We start from the raw sequence: 18,963 nt of genomic DNA, 5'->3' as shown, positions 1-18,963 counted from the left end.
TGTGACCCGATTAAAGACGCATCAGGGACTTCTCCCTTTTTCTACCAGACTCTCTTCCTGCCCGCAGCGTGTGAGGGAGGAAGGGAGAGAGAGAAAGGGAGGGAGGATGAGGATGAGGGCTTCCCCTCCCCCTCCCGACACGTCAACCATAATTAACTCTGCCACTGTTGCTCCACTTTGCTGCTTTTTGCAACGCGGTCGGAGAGGAAAACCACGGCGACGCTTCGTCTCCTGTTCGGAACGAGGGGGACACGGAAAAAGGGCCGTCAACAAGTGCGAGTTAGTTCAGTGGTGTCGTCCGTTTTCAACACACGATAAACCTGCAATCAATCAATCACGCACGCGCACACGCACACACACACACACTGAGACGCACGCACACGCGCACACACCACTATTCCCCTACCAGTTTGCGAGATGGCTCTTGCAGCGTGTTCATTCTCCCCATTAGGCGGTCAAAGGGCATTCTGGGAAATGTAGGAATCACTGGTTGGAATAGAAATCGATCTTTGGCAAAACTCCGTAAAATGACGTATTTTTTTTATGAACGGAAAAGTTCATATCTAATAGATTTGGTTTGCGGGAAAAAAACAAAAAAACTTGTGCTTTTAATATATATATTTCATATCTTGTTAGTACGAGATCATAACTTGCTTCCACGAGTGTGCAAGATGGATCACGCCTGTGAAATTATCTGATATCGTCTTTGCGCAATCACTTGAGCCGTAAGATCATTATTTGTTTCCGACTTGTGCACACAAGATTATTACCTGACATCTCGTCCGTGCCAGATCATTATTATTATTTCCAGTTCAAGAGATCCACATCTTTTCGCAAACAAGGTACAAGGTCTCTCGGGACTTCCGGGGGCCCTCTGTAGAAAGTTAATAACGCCGGAGATCCGCTGAGTGACGCCTGACAGAAGGGAGAGGAGCCACGTGAGGGTTGAGTGACAGCTCCACATCGGCTGTGGAATAAAAGGAGGAACGTCCGTCATTCTAAGACCGTCCTGTTCACGTTCAGCCTCTCGTGTCCTTAGCTGGACTGTTTGAAATGTGTTGCTTTTTTCATATTTCATATTTCAGCTGTTTGACCCGAGGTAATGAGCAGAATTAGAGAAGAATACGATAAAAACGGATGATTATTACGTCACTGAAGCCAGGTTTATCTCTTCACGGCTGATCGTCCAATAGGATGCGAAGTCTCGCCACATTTTCCACTTTCAGTTTCAGCTGAAGCGTCTGTGACGGCGCGTGCAACAGAAGGCCGGAGAGGCAATATCACAGCCTTCTTCAGGTTTATTTAAAAGTGCTCATTTTATTCATTTTCGCAGACTTGAAGGTGTTGATTTGATGTTGTAAAAAATATGTAATATCTCATAATTTGACGTGCCTTCTGCAAGACGTCATGTTTGCCTTTGAGGACAACGTTTCTGCTCAGAATGTGAGAGCCAACGTGCATTTACGGCCACAGAATATGTGTGTCCTGCAACCACTATTATATCAATCGATATTCTACCGAGAAACACGACATCATTCGTTGTGTGAGTCTTAGACGCTCGTTTGAAATATGTGGTGAATATTCGCTGGCTTGACATTTCATCCGTTCGGACGACCGGCGGCTCCAGCATCAGTCGGCGCTGCGTGTCGTGACCTTGAGTGACCTTGAATGCGGCGCGCGCTTGTCGGCACGCGGTGCCGGCTCATCGAGAGTGATGGGGAAAGCCAATCCAACCATGTGATTGGTTGACTTGTTCCCGGTAGGTTCCTTTTGTAATTTTTGAACCGTATAAATATGCTGGTCACCCGGCTGGTGGTAATGGAGATTGCCAATTTTCCAAAGTTTTAAAAATCCTTTAAAAAAAAAAAAAAAAAAAAAAAATCTGTTAGTCCGACAAGGTGTCTGCGCTTTCGGGTTTTGATTTGTCAGTCCGTTTGTCGGCAGGATTACAGAAGAACTACCGGCCCGATATTCAGGAAACGAAAGAAGAGTGAAGAACCAATTAAATTTATGGATTGGCCTTCTAGTATTTTAGTACGTTGGACCTTCTCAACACAAAAAATGGTCTTGACATAACTTCTTGAGATCATATTTTTTTTGCCTGTGGACAACCACAGGGCAGTGAGGCGGTCACAGAGATGAGCGTATACACACACACTGTAATCACACGCACACACACACACACACACACAACGTCACATTAAAAGAACCAGAGACTTGAGACCGGGTCCGTCACATTACAGCCAGTGTTTAATTGAGTATTCGATGAGTATGTATTCTCACAAGGCATTAAATGTACAGCAAACTACCACTATCGTCATACACGGTGATGGGATCACTCCATGCCAGAAATAATACACTACATGACTACATGTCCGCTGTCTGAACACATATCCCGATGCCATGCACTAATATTGACCATTAGCTGTAGAAAACCACTGAAAAGAAAAACAAACAAAACTAAATGCACTCACTCGGTATGATCATTTTACATGAAACCATCACATGGAACGGGAATAGTACAAGATGACGAGGGTGGCGACAATGTTATAAACAATGCAATAACAATAAGAACGAGGACGACGAGAACAGTAACAGTATTAAAGCTTTTCATGACCATATCAACATTCAGTGTATTGGAAAATACAATCCCAATAGACTCTTTGTATAAAAAAGAAGCTTTTCAAGTCAGCATGGAACAAATAACAGTTCATTTCTCTGGGTTTTGGGGTGGGGGGAGGGGAGAGGGGAGAGGAGGGGTGGGTGACAGGAGCGGGTGTGCTTCCATAGATTTCGGAGGAGGTGTGTGTGTGTGTGTGTGTGTGTGTGTGTGTGTGAGGGGTCCTGGAGGGCGGGGTGCTGGTCTATGTGGCGTAGCGTTTGGTCCACTGTTTGGCTATCCGGTCGTGCTCCGCTCTGTTGGTCAGGTACTGTGTGGCGATGCTTCCCACCAGAGGGTCGGCTGTAACACAGGAGGAAGGAGCTCAGTGAGACTTCATGCACGACAGACAACGGCTCATTGTTAAATTCATTGTATCGACTTGTTCATTTCAATTGGTGGTTTGTTTCATCTGTAAAAATCAACAAGAACAGATTTCAACAGATTTGTTGAAAGTTGTAAACAAGCTGTAAACAGAACATTGACATATTATCACCTCCATAAACAGTTGTTTATTTACACACCCAGCATTTACAGAGCAACGTTGACATTTCTTTGGATTTGTGGCCACCTGATATGTCCGATCTCTTTTCCCTCTTTGGTCTCCACCAACCCCTCAAGGAAATATGTGACTCTTTAAGCCGCTAAATGCTCCGCTTTGGTCACCAGCCGACTAATTTGCCTCTTTGTCGACTGGAACTCGGCGACTTTTATCCCTGAAATCAGCTGAGAACAGAAACGAGAACTAAGTTTTAAGAGCGCTGTGACAATTAGGAACTAAATCAAAACCAAAACAGGGAGCTGAAAGAGGCGAAATGAGTTCTGGACAGCTGAAGGGGAACTGGAGAGTCAAGAGATTGAACCACAAACTGCTCGGAAATCAGAATCAGCTTTATTGACGTGCACATTAAAGGAATCTGACTCCCTTTTTTGCTTTACATCCCTCTTAATGGACTTCCACAGATACAGAAATGACAGCGAGGGACGAGGACAACAAAGCTGACGGATGAAGTAGTGAAAAATAGGTGTAAATATAATATTATATATATATATATATGTATATGTACCAATAACCAACAATAAAATAAGAAATGAAATGTAATTTACTGCTTTCTCGTTTACAATCGGCTTATTTATTTGCAATTTCGTCACAAGTTTACATTTTTTATTGCATTATTATTTTTCATTTTTCACATTTACTTCTGTTATATATTAACTTGCAACATTTTGTCTCATTTTGTTCCTCACTTTTAACTTCACCAAGAGCTCCTTTAATTTAAACGCAACGGCTTCTCTAATTGTTGTGAATTTGTTAATGAATATCTTGAAACCAAAAGTTTCGGTAAAAAAAATGATTTCCTCAGGAGCCTCATCGCAATTTCCCGTCTCAGATCTTAATATTTCTCGTTGACATCCACTGGGGACCAAGAATATCGACAGGAAATGTACTGGAGATGCTTAAACCAGGGCTAGTGATATTTTATTTACTCGGACACACAGTATATGTTCACACACACACACACACACATACACGCACACACACACACAGCCGCGCGGTGCTGTTTGACATCCAATTACCACCTCCGGCTCATCAGCGTTCGCGGCCATTTTATCTAATATATGACATCCAGTGAAATCCACAGAAGCGACGTGAGTCAAACGCACGCAGCTCCATCACTCCTGAGGTTTGCGCCCGACGGCGTGCGGCGCGGTCGACACTTTTATCGACGGCGCAGCAGAAAAAAGGCGCTCGGCGCTGTAAATCAGAGGCGATCTAGGGTGGACCTCCAGCTGCAGCTACAGTCTGTTGGCACACCGCACACGTCCGTCCGGTATGAATTCCCACCGGCTCGCCTATTGATCGTGCCGCTGCTCAATTCGTTGTGGCCTGCCGGTCAATTTCTCAGCGAGGGGACAGAGAGGGGGAAACCGATTCCTCGAGCCTCACACACACACACACTCCGCTCGGGATTCAGACCGACTCCTGCGGGGCTCGGCCCGCCGCTGGAGCGGTGTGATGAGCTTGGCTGAGCAAGCAGCACAAACACCCCTCATCGCTAATCCCCGCTCGGGTTTCAATGATGGAGGTTTTTTCCCCCATATTTCTGGTTGAACGGATCCCTACATATCACACGGCGTTGTGACTCGAAGCATCCGACTCCTTCGGTGACGACTTGAGCCAAAGACGGCAAATCGGTCGGCGAAAAGCTGCTCGGGAATGATTTAGTGCCGTTAAGTTATTCCATCCAAAAACTAAGGTTGGCTTTTTGAGATGAGGGCTCCTGAAGAATGGCATTCTCACACCCAGCCCGAGCACGCCTCTTCTCGTAGGGTTCGAACCCTCTCTCCTTCACACTATAACTACCTCCTCCATCCCTCAGGACCTAATGAGTTCAACACTGAGAAAGTCTTTGAAGAGAGACCGTTTGCCCCCCCCCCTCTTCCAGCCACGGTCATTCGGCACAGCTATAACATCTTTTGACCTTAAAGGATGGACGACACTTCATGCAAACAAATTAATTGGTTTCGAGCATTCCCCCCCCCCGGCGTTTAAACCTGGAGACGACACACCGGCCTGTTCTGAAGGTTGTGAGCCGAAGACAACCGATCACGCTGGTTTTGATTCCCTGGTGAAAAAACGGACGCGCGTTCAATTTCTTTTAGACCACACGCCCACGTGAAAGCACTTCAAACAAATGGAGGAAAGGCCGATCGATGATGATCCATGATTAATGGCTTCCCATCTCTCAAATATGTTGGGTGACTTTGGCAACCGCGCTCGCTCTCCATCGGTTGTGTCAATGTTAAAGTGACCCACAAATTCTGCTGTTGCAACACAAAGTAAAAAAAAATTGGATTATCGACTTCCAAATAATGAAAGTAGGAGCCCCCGGGCTTCAAACTAAATTTGTCAAAACATCCAAAAGCATCTGAAACCTCCTTTTATGCAATTGGTCGTAATCAAGCTGGACTGCAGCTACCCACACAGACACGATCTCAACGCCACGAATGCCTGCGAGGAAGAAACTGACAGTTAGCGTTTCGTTATTTGTATTATTCGTACGAATCATTGTGTCGAGCTCACAGAGGCAAACAAAATAATTAATTGCGGTGGAAGGCCCCCAAGAGGAGGTTCGGCCCGTGAACGTTTGCCTTCAGACGACACGCTGAAGGAACCTTTTTAGTTTGAGTTTTTATAGGTTCTTTAGAGGAACGCGCCTCCTCTTCCAGGTGGCTTCAGGGTAACCAGAGTGTTGTAACGTCCGGATGATGGTGAGGCAAATATTGGGACCGTTAGAAACAGCAATGCCGTGTGAGATGGTCATTCTCATGGTAATGTCCGCCCCTTTTATTTGGGCGTACAGCAGCTGGTACACGGGGAGCTGCACTGGCTGAGTATTCTGTTCTCAATCCAGAGAGTAAAGCCTCCCGTGTTGGGCACGTGTTATTACAGGGTTGACAAACTGACAACCCTGAAGCTACTGAGGGTGGGAGGGGGGGGGGGGGGGGAGAAGCAGATTCATTCATTATAAAAAAAGACTAGCCGAATAACATCAGCACACATCAGGCTGATGTACGATCTCCCCCGACAGCAGCGGCGGAAAAAAACCCCCTCCGGCTTTGTTAAAAATCTCGAGGTTGCCTTTTGGACGCTCCACAGAGGTTGCGACAGGAAAAGACAGGTAGGAAAAGGGATGACATTGGACAGAGGCCCCGGGGCTGGATATGAGCCCCAGAAACACTTTGACATGGCATGTGCTCCTCGCTCCCCCCTCCCAGGATGCCCCAGGTAGAGCTCTGCCTGTGGGACCCGGATGCAGGGTTAAATGTGGCGTGACGGCAGCTCTGGGAGGGTTGATTAACTGTCACTCCGTCCTCTTCCCCCGCTTTTAATGAGCTACATGCCAATGCTCTCTTCAGATGGAAGGCGGTGAGGGAGGGATAGATATTTTTAGGGTATTTCAGATCCAGGGCCCACTTTCAGCACATAAAAAAAAAAAACGTAAGCAAGTGGTGAGAAGAAGTGCAGCGATTGGACTGATTCGATGAGGCAAGAGGCAGAAAGAGGGGAGCGTAAGCTGCGTGTAACAGGGAGAAAGTGGGGCGGGTACGACAGGGGCGTCGATCAAGTCTCTTTTTGTATCACACTTTAAAGGAATCGGCTCATTTCATCTCGCCGACATCTGAAAACGTGGAGGAGGAGGAAAAGCTATTCTCATTTTTTCGCCCACGGAGGGAGAATCCACACGGCCACGTTATCAAAGAGCAATCCCAGCAGAGAGGACACGAGCTATCATCAGAGGTCTTCACAATCAGCACTATCAGCACCACCACCCCCCCGCGCTCTTTCTTGTCTGTTGCCATCCCATTCCCCACTATTCACATGTGAAATAACCTGTCACTCTCTCCCCCCCTTACCTTTCTTGCTCTGGCACATTTTCCCCCATTCTTTCACCTCATTGTTGTGATATTGGACTGATCTTTTTTTTTTTTTAACAAGAGCTGCCTTTACCACCTCTGCTTGTTCAATTCAATCCGTCATACCAACAGACATTAATAGTATTGGCATCTGAGGAGCTGCCTAACTGGGAAATGACCGGTTTAACTTGTCCATAAAAGCTCAGCTGGTAAACTGGACCATAATGGATCTAATTAGCTTTTAAACTGTTGAAGTCTTCTCCCAGAATGGTGTCAGCTGTTTACCGGGTTGTGTTTAGTCAGTCCGTCCTGGTTAAATATTGATTCAGGGAGTATGAATACCCGGGCTTACTGTTTATGAGGCAACATTGTAAGAGGATTGTAAGAGGGTGAATGCAAATGCTATGAAAATGAGAAAAAATACTTTAAGCCCGCAGTGGATTTCCCAATTCAACCTGGCGATTCTGATTCTCTTTTCAAGAATTATAATTGACAGCAAAAACAAAACAAATATTGAAATTCATCGTGTATGTTCAGAATTAAACACTGACTATTAAATAACTTAGATTTTCTCCCATCACCGTTTAGTGTACTTTATAATCACTATTTTCCATTGCTGAGAAAACAACTCTATTTATCGCCAAAAACTAAATTTTTTACGAGATCACATTTGAACACCTCGTGGTAGCGTTACAATCCTCCTTCCCAGGACTCGTGTTTACCGAGTAGAGAGCTTGATCACGCCATGCCAACGCAGCGTTGTCTGCTTGGCTCCCAGCCGGTCACTGTGATTACTCGCAGCAGCATGCACGGGGACGAATTACAATACAACAAGTGTCCAATCGGCTGCTCCAAATGTTTTACGGTTGTTCCTATTTTGGACGCGCTGTTGTGAACAAATCGTGAGCTTTGTGTCTTCGTCCCTCGAGCTAAAATAAGCTTGGCTTCTATTTGCTAAACCCCCCGGACGATTTGGTCATCGCGCGAAAGACGACGCGTAGATTAAAGTGTTTTTCCGCCTTCTTAAGATCACTAAGATCATTAATTTGTGATTTATTAATTTGAATGAAGCCGTTGCAGAACATTTTACTTAATGGAGCCTTCAACGGATGGACGAAGACGACGGCGTTACACGAGGCAGCCGAGCTCAAAGTGACACACTGCCACGCACATTATCCACACAGAATGGACGCGTCAGTCTACCTGCCACCGCTTAACTTGAAGCGGGGATATGACAAGGAGAAGTGTGTGTGTGTGTGTGTGTGTGTGTGTGTGTGTGTGTGTCGCAGCTCTCACCAGGGTTGCAGTCAGTGAGCAGGGAGCAGATGGACAGTAGGACCTTGGAGATGGTGAGGGCGGGACTCCAGTTGTCCTTCAGGATGTCCAGGCAGATCACCCCCTGACTGTTGATGTTGCAGTGGTAGATCCTCGTGCGGAACGTCACCTGGAGGGTGAGAGCAACATTGGGTTTTTTTCGATAAGAAAACCACAAATATTTTTGCTTTCAAGTTGCATCAATACGAATTTTGAGTGGGCATTTAAGGACAGGATTATTATAACGGCAACAAAAACATCTGGGGCTCTATCCTTGAAAAAAAAAGAAGAAAAAAATACAAAATATAACCAACATCTGTAAACCGGTCTGCATTCATCGACAGTATGAATGCATATCATGTGATATGTATGAAACGCTTCTTCTTCCGTTCACTGAATCCCTGAAGCCGTCTGAAGGAATCATTATGCACCGCCACCAGTGTTTACCTTGATTTAATTACGTGTAAACAACAACGTCAGGCTCCGACAAAACAACCACACAATTCTACACCTCTGATTTCAAGCTCTGTTGTTGGTCTTCCACCTGAGGGAAATATCTGTCTCCTTCGCTGCTAAAGGCTCCACTTTGTTCATCGGCTAGTTGATAACTTGGTTATCAAAGCTTTCTCCACTGAAAACAGCTGCTGGAGGTTGAGACTGAATCAAACATCAAAGTTGAGGGCTGTGAAAGCAAAACAATGAGCTGAATTACATTGAATGTCTGCTGAGAGCTGAGAGCTGCAGACTTAGTGCTGATTCTCTGTGGATCCATTGTTCATACACAAATAGATATTCAAAGATCAGATAAAAACTTCAGATTTCCATTATTGAAATAACACATACAGATGTGCAAAACCAGTCAACAACACGATATATAGTTACTTACTATACTTAGAGCTTACAACATTTCCTTAGGGCTGCACCAAATTGTTATTTACATTGTGAATGAATAACTTTCAAAACATCCCAACTGTCCCTTCTAAGGTATTTCCTGTCAATTGACCAATCAATTAATTGTTAAAAAAAGAAAGAAAAGAAGAACGTTTGAACGGTCGAGATGTAAAACGCATTCAGATTGATTTCCAAAGTATTATGGATGCCTGCCAATACGCTGATGCATTAATACACATCTGCCTCGTCTCTCTGCTCTGCAGTAAATGCACAGGTCAATGCAGCGGGAGATCGACTGAGATGCATGCGCGTCCTGACCGTCCCCGTGGAGACGCTTTCGGCCAACGGCAAAGTGAAGCCGGTCCCCGCAGAACTCAGCAGAGCACAACATCATTAAGGGGTGACCTTTGACCTCTCTGCTTTCTTAATCGAAGGTTTGCCGACCAGAGCAGGCAGCCCAGGCGCTCCATCCCCCTCCTCTCTCTCTCTCTCTCTCTCTCTCTCTCTCTCTCTCTCTCTGCCACTGCAGCCTTTCCTCGCCCTCCCTCCCTCCCTCCCTCTTTTATCCTCTCATTAACGCTCCGTTCCTCCCTTTAACATCTCCCTGGTAATGAGAAACAAACAACCCTCACATGCGAGCCCTGGCCATCTCCTCCTCACGTTGCGGGCTGACTCGTGACGGACGGCCGGAGCAATAAACGGTGGGGCGGGGGGGGGCTTTTCATCACGCGGAAAGGATTGTTGTTGTTTTTTGAGACGTGGCAAGAAAAGGCAAGACGGGGGGGGGTGCAACCCCAGCTGAGACGGACGGGCGGACGGGCGCAGTGAGCACCCACCGGCCGCGGAAGAAGATCCGTTGCCAGCCTGTGAGGTCTCATTAACAGCCTATAATCCCATCATGGCTGATGCTAATAGATTATGATGCTGCCTCCGCGTAACAAAAGCAGCGGGTCTAATCCTGCCCCCTCTCCTCCCCCCCTCCTCCCCTGTGTTACGGATTCATCCCTCAGCTTTGGAAACACAACCTCTGCATCCTCACTTTTGTATCACAGCAGCGCTCGTTCTGATGATCACGTTTACACGTTTAGAGAGTAAATGTAAAAATGAAACGCGCTATGCCTCAAATGAAAAAAAATAAAGCAAACGCCGTGGGAATTAGATTTCAATATGCTTTGCTTTGGACTGAGGGGAAGATCTGGGGTACTTTATCACATTGATTGCATGAATTTGAATCCTATAAATGTAATATTATGCCGTCATCATCAATTCTGCTGATTTGCAGAGTTGCTCACGGCGGTTTAACACAACCAGAGATATTAAAGCTAGCTCGCTACAGCGGTATCAAATAACCTCACAGTGCATGTCCTTATAGCGCAATAAATATTAGAGCTTTTAAATGGTCTTGCAGGCCGTAAAACTTCCCCACACATGTAAAAACGCCACGTTTGGCGCAGCGATGATAGAGCACGTCCGTCTATCTTCACCTCAGGTCTGTTCATTCCCAATGTCGTGCACACAGAAATAAAACGGTGTAATTTCGGGCAAACGGAATGGAAAGCAATTGAACTGATTGGCAGTTTTATGAGAGAGGCAGTCATCGTGAAGGTTCAGTTTGAAGGAAACGTATTGAATGGATGATCGTCGCCGAGTCTAAGCTCGACTCCACGGCTCTTCATGGCCCGTTACACGGTTTGAAAATGAGGACGATATCGTGCAGAGGAAGATAAAGCGTGCACCGGAATTTAGTCCAAAGCCGGGAGGAAATTAGAGTTGATAGAGGGGGATAATGTTAGTTAGAGGAGTTTAATCTCTCAGCCATGTCACCGGGTGTTTCTGCCGAACAGGTGGAACTGAACACAGAGACCGAAGCGGTGTCTTTGCCACCTTGAACCCTTCATCTGAGAGTATCGCTGTCCGCCTTAACTGGCCTTATCATCCCAACATTACTGAGAGAGCCCAGTGTAGTGAGCAGCTGCAGCTGTCGGATTGGTGGCCGCGAGCCGGCGAGCTGCTGGATGGCACAGCTCACAGCCAGACTGGAAAAACATGGCAGCAGGATGCCAAGAGTTTAGACGAGCTCTGTCTCCCCCTCAGCGCGGACTGCCAGGAAAGAGGCAGTTTTTGCTAGGGGGGTAGGAGAACACTGGTGCTCATTAGGAGTCATGTTTCGGGACCAGACTGAAAACCAAATACCCGAAGCTGGAATACTATTCACGAGACGCTTGATTTGTTGTAAAAAGAAAAGAAAGCGTTCATTTATAAACATAAATTACGTGTACTCAGTCTACAGGTGGAGACAGTTAGTTCACTTATTTTGTCTCTGTGCAATTGGAGCTCCAGAGTCTCTGCTTTGCATGGTGGTAATCAGGGCCGGATACTAGTCAAAAGATGCCTGAACACCCCCCCCCGTTCTCGTTTAACGTTGAAGAATTTAAATGTTTCCTTATATTTTACGAAATAAACCCAACCTCCTAAATGTGCCAGTGCTATCGTGGACACATTTGCCTCCCTTTAGTGGTTGAACGTGTGAGAAGACGAGGGAGAAACGACTCACATCCAGCACCATCATTAACTTAAATTATCACTGTGGAATAATAATCCCCCACATTAATTAATATAAAGAGTTTTACATTACATGAAAAGGCTTCTCAAAACACATTTCTCTTTATATATTTCACTAAATATACCAAACTTCTAAAAGCAGTGTTGCATGTTGTCTCAAAGAACTTTGTTTTACGCGTAATAGGCTGTCCGTAACTCTCTCTCACCTCTCCACATTAAAAACGGATAAACATGGCAGGTATCCTAAAATATTTTCACGGCGACTCTATTTCTGTTTATTTTTCAACATGCCGTCTCTAAATAGCGGCGAGTATTTCTAGACCCGAAACCCAAAACCTCGGGCCAAAAAAAACAACAACAAAAAACAGAAGCACGGCTCAAAAAAAAGTGAGGGAGGTGGCAACCGCTGTCAGCCAGACTGATGTGTAAATACTGACACACACTTGCGTCAGCAAAACACACACACACACACACACACACACACACACACACACACACACACACACAACCACAAACCCAGAGCCTCACTGGAGGGAAGCCAAAAGGTTGTCAGATAGTATTCTTCGGCATACTTTCCCGCTAATGAAATTCACTCCGACAGGGTTATTCGACAACGAGGAAGATAAATGAAATAACGCCTCTTCTTTTATACATTATACCGTGTGATTCGTCTGATACCGGAGCTTCGGCTTCTCCGTTCGCTGCTGTCACGTTATTTTTGTCACCGTGCTGTCGGCGAACGAGGCATAAACAAGTCGGGGGTTGAAAGCCAACGGCCTGCTGCTGGGACAACAACGACATTGTTCAAAGCTCTGGGTGGAGAAGCAGGGGGGTGTGGCGGGGGCTGCATAGCTGCAGAGCTCCACTCACCTTGGGTGGTTTGAAGGGGTAGTCTGGTGTGAAGGCGATGTCCAGGAAGAACACCCCCCCCTCGTACACGGAGCCCGGGGGCCCCAGGATGGTCGACCTCCACTCGTAGATGTTGTCTCCTTTGGGGCCGGCGCTGGAATCACGACAAAAAAGAAAAGAAAGAAAGGAGACATTTTACCACCAGCGGAGGTTTAGAGAGAGAGAGAGAAAAACAACAACTAAGCTCTAATAGTGTAACTCAATTTTCTCCTCAGCAGCACGGCGGTGAATAAATAAAGTGTGTGATTATCAGATGTTAAATCAGCCGTTTAAAAGTTATTATCCATTAGAAGATTACGCAACATTACGACAGCGTATATGTGTGTGTGACAAAAGCTGCGAGCCAGGAGAAATGATGAGTGTGATCAATGTCATGTGGATGACTGATCCGTCTGACACACACACACACGCACGCACGCACGCACGCGCACACACACACACACACACACACACACACACACACACACACACACACACACACACACACACACACACACACACAAACAGGAAGGCGTTGAGTAGCAGCGAGCGGCTCCGTTTCCTAACTGTTCATCAACGCTTCACCGTTGGGCAGCTGGCGGCCGCCGAGCTCCATTGTTGCCTCGATTTACGCCACACACACACACACACACACGCGCACACACACACACACACACGCGCACACACACACACACACAGCTGCGAGAAGGAAGGCACTAATCCAATTCCATTTTCTATTGGAATTAGGCCAGATGCCCCTGTCGGTTTCTTGTATTACTTTTACTTTCATCATTTACACACACACACACACACACACACACCAATGTTCATGTGAAACAGCAGCCTGTTGTAAAGCCACTGGTCTCCACCACTGCAGACCTACAGAGAGGTGTTATGGGAGCGGGCCGAGGGGAAAAGGGGTGCCGACATGTTTCTCCTGGATGGATAAAAATAGTCCGGAGAGTGCGCTGGGCGGCCGACGGGGGACAAGGGGGCAATAAATCGCTCTGCTCGGCACGAGGCCGCGGCCTGACGTGACATCGCTGTCGCGCCAGAGAGAAATCTATGTTTGTGTGTCAAATTGCTTTTCTAAATGCCAACGATCGCACAGCAGCGCTGCCGTATTTGGTGAGCGAAACCCGTGATCCGGTGCACATATTGATCTGGTTTTTTTCTATTTACTCTGGCATATGACCCTGAACACATGAAACGAGCACATCCATTTTTTAAACCGTCAACTTTGAAAAATAAAAAAAACTGTCTTTTGAGCCCCCCAACTGTTGCAAAAAAACTAAGCTTTTGTTCTTGAAAAGCGCCACATGGCTAGAGAGTATGATTAATGGTATTAATATAAAAGGTTTAAGTGGAGAGTTGAGATGACTTTCAATGGTTTAACTTCTCTTTTAAAAGGCTTTTCTACACAGATAAAACTCGGGAGTGGAACACAGCTTTTATTACAGATTATTGCTTTTATGATTTTTCTCTATTAAGCTTAACGTTATCTTCTGCAGCAAACCACACTGGTTTATTTCAATGACTATCAGCAACTAAGAGCAGCTGTTGGGAATCCACAAACTACCAATGTCGGTCAGGAAAAACCCGCTATTAGTCAAATCCGATTGCGAGGTAGACGTTTAAAAATCGACCTCTAGGCCTCTTAGAGGCTTTTTTTCCCTCTCTCTCTCTACTGGCCTTCCCGCAGCTCAGTCTGCAGCATCTGGAAATGTTTAGAGCGTTGCCAGCACCACCTCCTCTTTATGTTCCCGCAGCCTGGTACAATCTGCGCTGACAGGAGGACAGATTTGCGATGCAGGAGAGAAGGATCTATATTTTTTAACGCCCTCCTTGGCTCGTCAGAATGATGGAGGAGACAGACCTTCCGAAAAACGCACGCCCTCTTACCAAACCGGCAACTGCCGTGGGAGTTATCTTTTAAGAACCCGCTTCAGGATGTTCCAAAAGTCCAGCTGGAGGGGAAAACAGCGCTGTTCATAATGAAGGCTAACTAACAATGATGGATCCCGCTATTTCCCACGGTGTCAATTTCCACCCTATAAGCCATTAATAAGGACCCTGGAGGCCTGAGAGGAGCGATTGAGACGAGGCTGCTCCTGTGCCCTACATCTACTGCAAAAATGAAGTCTGTACCTTCTGAAGGGATTCTTTATTTTTTACCCATTAAAAGGAAAATAAAATCTATGAACCTTTTCAAAACAGCCAGAAGCACGCGCCGTGCTCCTTCTCCGAAGCTGCACTTCTTACGTCACCTGAAGCCGGTCGTATAGTTTTCCCAGTAACGTGCGCCGCGGAGGGGGAAAACCGCGGTCCCCGCCAACCGTCGCCTGCCTCGTTGTTGAAGGGGTAGTAGTTATTATGGAGAGGATGGCCTCAGAGCGACGCGACCGGGGTTCACCGCGAGTTTTGCACTCTCACATTGCTGAAGTCTTGGAAACCCCGCTCGGCATCTGAGATCGTTGGAATATCTTCTCTGTCCAAAACTGAATGTGTCGAATGAAGATGTCACTGTTGGTCAGAAACAACGGGCGCACGTCTTCACACGGGAGGGGGACTTCCTCTCCCCAGGGAGCGCTCACGACTGCTGAACCAGATCTTATATTTGAAACCCAATATTATCTCACTCTCACTGTTGACCGCTGTGCCATGCAACACTGGAACACACGACCACGCCGCCTCAGACTATCTTTTAGCGTTCCCCCCTCTCCACCGCTTTTGAACAAGATTTCTGAAGACTATTTTTACACACACACACACACATAGAGGTAGTCCAATGCGTATCCGTGGCCGCAGGGAAGAGCTCAGCAAACGAGAAAAAAACTCAGCACTCTTTCTCTCAGCGCAGATATACATTAGGCATAATGTGACTAATGTTTGAACAACTTGTTAGGACATCACACAGAAAAAAACAGCAGAGGATGAAGTCACTCACTATCGAAATGTTAACCTTTATTGAGCAAGGAAATGTGTAGTGTGCTCTTTCACAGCAGCTCCCTGCTGCACACTCACACACACAATCAGACGCACACAATCACAGCACGATTGTGCAGCAGCAGCAGCAGCAGCAGCAGCTGGGGGCTCGACGCCCCACCCACGGGCACCTCCACGGCGGTGGTTAAGGGAGCGCAGAGCCCCTCTTCCTCACACACATCCCCCACCCCCCACCGGTTTGGGGATTTGAAATGGTGACCATCTGTGTCGTCGAGGCTGCTGCCGCTTCCTGATTGTTCACTCGGTGACAACGCGGAAGCTCGTACAGGATGACGCGTACGCTCTCGGAGAAGAAATTGACATCCTAACTTCAAAGTGGATGAAGCATTAAAAAGGAAATATCTTTCTACAGTGATTTATGCTATAACCTTTGATTGAAATGCCGATATGCCGGGCGTATTATGAGCCGATACATTATTCATGTTGATGTTTTTTCGAGCCCTCTTCTATGGAGGCATGCTTCGTCCCCTATGTGAGAGTATTACGTTCCCCCTCAATCATACACCTCCCACCTCACCTGGGCGATGAACATGCGTGTGCCGACTGCCGGTTCTGCGACGTGGCGGTGACTCGTGATGACCTCTGTCGGGAACAAAAATGTTGCCTGCAGCTATCGGTACAGTGTGCGACTCCTTTCGTCGGATTTGAGAGGCATCGGCGTCCATAAAAATGACATCAGGCGTCCTGACAAACCATTCGGTGAACACAATCTCTCACAGATCGACACTCTCTCCCCCCGCTGAATGAACACTTTCAATTTGTGAGGCACGGCACAATAACAGCTTGTACATCGCGACGATTCACAAAGGAGATGTCACATTCTTTTTCCATTTCTATTTGAGTCCGCGCGAGAAAGAAAAAAACGCACTTAAAATTTCAGGAATTACATCGACAGTTGAAAAACACTCGGCGCGACCACAAAAAAAGAGTGAGAGAAAGAATGAAGGGACAGACGTCTGGGACCGACTCCAGCTCTGTGAAGCCACAGTGATAAACACTCACACAAATCTCTGTGTCATGTCGAGACCAGTGAAGCCACATTCTACCGCCGCCACACACCCACTCAGTGATGCTCACATCGAAGGGGTGTGTGTGTGTGTGTGTGTGTGTGTGTGTGTGTGTGTGTGGAGGGGGGATGCAGCACAAACAAGACCGTTTGCAGATCAAACAGAGTGCTCAAACACACAGGAGCTAAAAGGCAAACTGACAAGCAAATGTATTCAGCTTCCTCATCTCCTATCCCTCTCATCAGCCTCTCATCTCCTCCGGCCGGGACCAGGTTTTCCAAAGTCTTCACACGGAAGAGGATGATGAAGGGCATCGATCGCTCAACATCTTCAAAGAATCTCTTCCGGGGGACACGCTGTGTTTTTTTTCTTCTCCGAATGCGCATCTCTCGTCTGCGGTTGAACACACCGGTGTGTTATTGAGGACGTGAAAAAAAAGGGGGGGGGGGGGGGGGGGTTTATTGATGGCAGTTTGAGCCGAAAGAACAGAAATCCGAAAGGTTCCCAATCAATCATGTCCACTTGTTATAAGATGGAAACAATCCAGTTTGATTGACTGCAATCTTTATGTCCGATTAATCAATTCTACGCCGGTTGGCATCGGGAAGAGGAAAATTAACTGATTCGGAAGAGAAGGCACCCTCCGTGGTTTCCATTGATCGGACAGTAACGGCTGTTTTCATCCTTTACACATATCAGATGTCTGGGAAAAAAACACAAAAATCCTTGTGATGTTTTTTTTTTTTGGGCCAGACAAGCAGCATGAATCCAACATCCACCATCAGTCCAACACTTTGATCCACACTAGAATACGGACAAACATTCCTGAATCCCAGAGAGCGTATATCCTAATGACTTAAACCCGTCGGGTTTGGATTTGATTAACAAGTCTTGACTAAAGTTTTATGGATAGCCTTGAAATATGGCACATGTGGTCCCAAGCGGTTTTAACTGTAACACTTTTGGTTATGACTTGTCATCCAGCGCCACCAACAGGTCATCATTTCACCCTGTCCAACACTTTATAATAATATATAACCAAATACCAGCGAAACTAATCACATCGGCCTCAGCTGTACTTTGTGTTACACACGCTATACTGAGATAAACACGGTAAACCGTATACCCGCTAAACATCAGCATGTTGGGGGGGCCAAGGTTTTTTTGTGTGACATAATATAGGTGTATAATATATAATATAATATAGGATTAAGGAAAAGTAAAACAAAGGAATCAAAAAGACTTAACTGTGGCTTGCATTTGGTGAACTTGAACAATAAAAAACACCAGTTATTGGGCAATAACATATGCACACACGTTATTATCTTATGTGCACAAGATCCATATCTTGTGTGCACAAGATATTTAAACTGTGTGCCATGAATATTGTCTTTCAGGACTTTGTACAAAAGAGCCATAGCAAATACTGCAGGAAAGGATTTCCAAACGTCATGCAGGAACATGATGTGAAAGTTCTGGCATGAAATCAGCTCAAATAAAAGCAGCAAAAGCAGCTCCACAAAGCCTGGATAAAAACCGCTGAGAGCACCAGTCTCTTGAGTAAGCAGTGTCTCTGTGACCTCTGTGCTCAAAGTGGCATCATTTATCATTCCCCTCAGTGGGTGTTTCAACGATTGCATTAGCTAATCAATTCATCTAATGAGGGCGAGTGACAAAGAGGAGCCCTGACTGTCTATCTCTGTCAAGTCACATACACTAACAGTTTAAAAGCCTGTGGGGTTGCGCGGGATTTAGGGTTGGCTGCACAGAAATACATCTGCAAAACCCCTTTACCCCTTTGTTGCTTCCAATGATTTTGTCATCACTCTAGCTGGTTGATGGACTGTGAGAAGCAAACGCGAAAGTAGTGACACACTGCACAACGCACAAAAGAAATATATTTCTCTCGGGAGTTGGTGGAGGCCAAATCAGAGCTAAAAGTAGAGGACATGTTGTCTGTGTATCCGGCAAGACGGAGACGATTCCAAAGAAATGCTAATGCTGCTCCAAGTCTGCTGGAGGTGTAAATGTGCAACTGTTTCCTCACATGTTTCGCATATAAACTATAAAAAGGTGATAATGGGTCTGCTTTGGGTTTCCAGACAGTTTCGCTGCCCTCAAGTGGCCGAAATAATCAATTAATGCACATTTAAGGGGATGCGCCAAGTGAGCATAATACTGATTGAAATATGTAATGGTTTGAAAATATTAAACAGG

The 18,963-nt window shown here is 46.2% G+C and overlaps 1 protein-coding gene across 2 annotated transcripts in view; it reads right to left on the bottom strand.

The window, feature by feature from the left end:
• Positions 1-2,228: 2,228 nt before the first annotated feature.
• The window catches only part of LOC117739130 (ubiquitin-conjugating enzyme E2 E2-like), a 49,019-nt gene continuing 32,284 nt past the window's right edge, over positions 2,229-18,963 (bottom strand). For both annotated transcript variants that reach the window (XM_034545425.1, XM_034545424.1), the window contains exons 4-6: positions 12,716-12,848; positions 8,375-8,522; positions 2,229-2,962 (exon numbers count right to left, since the gene is read on the bottom strand). In XM_034545425.1, the coding sequence (XP_034401316.1) occupies positions 2,865-2,962; positions 8,375-8,522; positions 12,716-12,848 (379 nt within the window). In that variant the 3' untranslated portion in view covers positions 2,229-2,864. The remainder of the gene's footprint in view (positions 2,963-8,374; positions 8,523-12,715; positions 12,849-18,963) is intronic.

This window comes from Cyclopterus lumpus, chromosome 11 (assembly GCF_009769545.1).
Source record: "Cyclopterus lumpus isolate fCycLum1 chromosome 11, fCycLum1.pri, whole genome shotgun sequence".
Lineage (NCBI taxonomy): Eukaryota > Metazoa > Chordata > Actinopteri > Perciformes > Cyclopteridae > Cyclopterus > Cyclopterus lumpus.
Note: the sequence above shows the minus strand (reverse complement) of the source record. Positions and strands in the feature narration are given on the sequence as shown.